This window comes from Leopardus geoffroyi, chromosome A1 (genome assembly GCF_018350155.1).
Source record: "Leopardus geoffroyi isolate Oge1 chromosome A1, O.geoffroyi_Oge1_pat1.0, whole genome shotgun sequence".
NCBI classification, from domain to species: Eukaryota; Metazoa; Chordata; class Mammalia; order Carnivora; family Felidae; genus Leopardus; species Leopardus geoffroyi.
In genome coordinates, this window is record NC_059326.1 from 144,069,402 (window position 1) to 144,072,580 (window position 3,179).

Below are 3,179 nucleotides of genomic sequence, written 5' to 3' on the forward strand. Positions count from 1 at the left end.
AGATTTTGAAGGCGAAGAGAAAGTCTCATATAAGGAATGTTTCTTTTGAATTTAATATTCTCAAGGTTCTGATTCCTAGGAACCAAAAGACAAGAATGCACCAGGTTTAATCCATTTCAGTTACTTTTCTATAGCTCACTACAGAATCTAGTTGTTTCAAATGCTTTAAATAAATTATGCTATTTTTAGCAAGTTCTTGTGAAAAGTAATGATCAAAGTTTTATATCACCTGTAAATGAATCAGGAACGAGTGTATAAGTCTGTCTTAAAGGATACCTTAGCTTATTTTTGAAGCTAAGAAAAGTCCCAGTTTGTAATTATGTTAAGGAACCATTCGGATATTCTCTTTTTACTGCAGTGGATTTTTTTCTTTTCTTTTCTTTTCTTTTTTTTTTTTTTTTTTTTTGAGAGAGAGGGAGCATGTCAGTGAGCAAGGGGCAGAGGAAGAGAGAGACAGGGGAGGTGGGGGGACAGGGAGCAGGGCTCACTTGATGCAGGGCTTGTGTTTACCTGAAGCAGGGCTCTTGCTCACCTGATGCAGGGCTTGTGCTCACCGCAAGCAGGGCTCAAGCTCACCTGAAGGGGGGGCTCAAGCTCACTCATCATGAGACCAGAACTCACAAAAACATGAGATCATGGCCTGAGCCAATGTCAGATGCTTAACAACTGAGCCACCCGGGCACCCCTGGAATATTTTTGAATGCAGCAATTCCATTTCTCGATTTCTCTAAACTCACGAAGACATGCAGCACTTTTTGGGTTCTATTTTGTACGGACAGCTTTGTTTTATGGTAGTATCTCTCCTAGGAACAATAAGGTTCCAAGGTGCTATGAAAGTCCATGGAGAAGTTTTCACACCATGCAATTAGGTGGTAAAAAAAAACAACAACAAAAAACAAACAAACAAAGAAAAAACCATGCTGCAGTTGAGTTTGGGTTATAGGTAGTAGAGATGAGGTTGGGAGGTCATAGAATACAGTTAGAATGAGTTGAATAAAAACCTAGAAAAGTAGGGAATTTTGGAAAGGACTGGCATAAAGGTCTTTCTGGGATGAGGAGTAGGTGTAACTCAAGATAGATTTTGATTCATGAGTCATTGGTTTTGGGGTTAAGAAGTTTCTATTGTGACAAAAAGAAACAGAAGCTGGAGATAGGCCACAATAGTGCAGTGACAGAATAAAGACCTGGTTGCTAGGGTCAGGGAATGAACACTAGAAGCCTGGAGAAGGGGAGATGGACCCTAGCTCCTGGTCCCCTTACTCACCCTTCCTCTCCCCTAGGTCATCTGAGATGTCACCTTCCACTTAAACATCATCTCCCTGGTTTGAGACCTTAGCTCTGGTCTCTGGACTTCTGGTTGGTTTTGTATTCTCTACCCATTTGCACAGAGGACCACCACCTTCCCTTCCTGGAATTTCTAAGGTTTTCTGCTTGCCACGTGCTGTAATCACCAGCCCTACTAACTCAGCTGAGATGGAAGTGTCCGCCCTCTCCAAAACTCTTAAACCTACTCCTGATCTCAATCAAGAGTCCTTGGATCCTCGGATTATCATTGCCTTATTCGAAATTGGATCCCTTCCCCCTGTCTCCTGGGGTTCTCTCCCTTCCCTAAATAGTAGTGGTCATCAAGTAACTGAACAACAGACTGCACAAAAGTTTGAAAATCTCTTAAAAGAAATTAAAGACATCATTAAAAGTGTCACAAGTTGTGGAGAGAAGATCACAGAAACAAAAGATTCTTTTGAGGAAACCAGTATTTCTGAGGATGTGTCAGAACTTAAAGAAAAAATCAGAGAACTTGACAAGATAAATAAAGTGTTATTGAAAAACTTGCTTGGTAGTTCAGACCTAGAGAAAGAACAGAATGTAAAGAAACAGGAGATGATATTGGAAAACCAGAATTCCAAGGACATGGTACAAACTTTTGGAAAGGATTTGGTAAGTCATTCAGAAGAAAACAGATCCCTTAATGAAACTCAATTAAGCAAGGAAAAAGCAAATTACAGATACCATCATATTCAAGAAGAAAACATCAAACTTAGGAGCAACATGGAGCAGTTACTACAGGAAGCTGAACACTGGAATGTGCAACATACTGAGCTTAGTGAACTAATAAGATCATATCAGAAATCTCAGAAAGACATACAAGAAACTCTTGAAAATAATGGAGCGCATTTCCAAACTCAACCAAATAACGAGGTGTCAGCTAAGCATGAACTGGCGGAACAAGTGAAGAAACTGGAACATGACACATATTCATTACATTTGATTGCAGCTTTGCTGGAAAATGAATGTCAAATCTTACAGCAGAGAATAGAGCTTCTCAAGGAACTCCATCATCAGAAAGAGGGAACTTGGCGAGAAAGTCCAATTCAGATAAATTGTGAACAAGACAAGAAAAAACAGAAACTATCAGAAACAGAGTATAAGGAAAAAATGCAAGGAAGAGATGGTACATCTCAGAAAAAACACAAAGTCTACAAAAGCCTGGATGCTTGTAGTAAGAAAGCGCTTAATAACCGCTTCAATACCCATATTGCAAGAAGAGATCTTGTGGGAAAAAAGAGGCCATCCAGCAGCCTAACTTAGAAAATACAAAATTAGAAGAAAAGACAGTTCTTCAAAAACTGTAATACATCAACTCCAGGCATAACCAATCAGCACACCTAGGATAGATCTGTTGGTTCAACCAAGAGCAAGCTGTAGAACAAGAGGATTAACACGTTATTCATTACCTTAGTACTTACATAAGTTTGGTCTTTCGTGAACTTTATTGTCAACAACAAGTTCATAACCTGTCATACAATTTGCTTGTTTTGTTGTAGTTATTAGAGATTCTATGACCCGTTAACCAAGAAGGAGAAGTTATCAATCTAAATAAATAAAAACAAGAATGAGCAATGAAAAGTTTTTATTTTCTTTAATCATTTACTGGGTAAGGGGAGTTTTCTTGGGAGGAAGTATATAACACTTTAATTGCGAACCTTTAAAGCTCACTTTTTAAAGGCATGTTTCCTTTTCTTATTATCTATTGAAGTGTGGGAAGTAGTGAAGTAAAGAAGCAAAAAAAAAAAAAAAAAAAAAAAATGCTGATAAACCACCCCAGAACAGTTTTTCTCTTCTCGTAAATCTCCACATTCCCTAGCACTATTTTTTCTAATATTCCTCCCTTGATCCTC

The 3,179-nt window shown here is 38.5% G+C and overlaps 1 protein-coding gene across 1 annotated transcript; it reads left to right on the forward strand.

Moving 5' to 3' along the window:
- The first annotated feature begins 919 nt into the window (after positions 1–919).
- On the forward strand, positions 920–2,907 carry SPZ1 (spermatogenic leucine zipper 1). Its single transcript, XM_045496884.1, has one exon. It carries the CDS (start codon positions 1,474–1,476, stop codon positions 2,587–2,589), a length of 1,116 nt encoding a protein of 371 aa, XP_045352840.1. The 5' UTR covers positions 920–1,473; the 3' UTR covers positions 2,590–2,907.
- Positions 2,908–3,179: the final 272 nt, after the last annotated feature.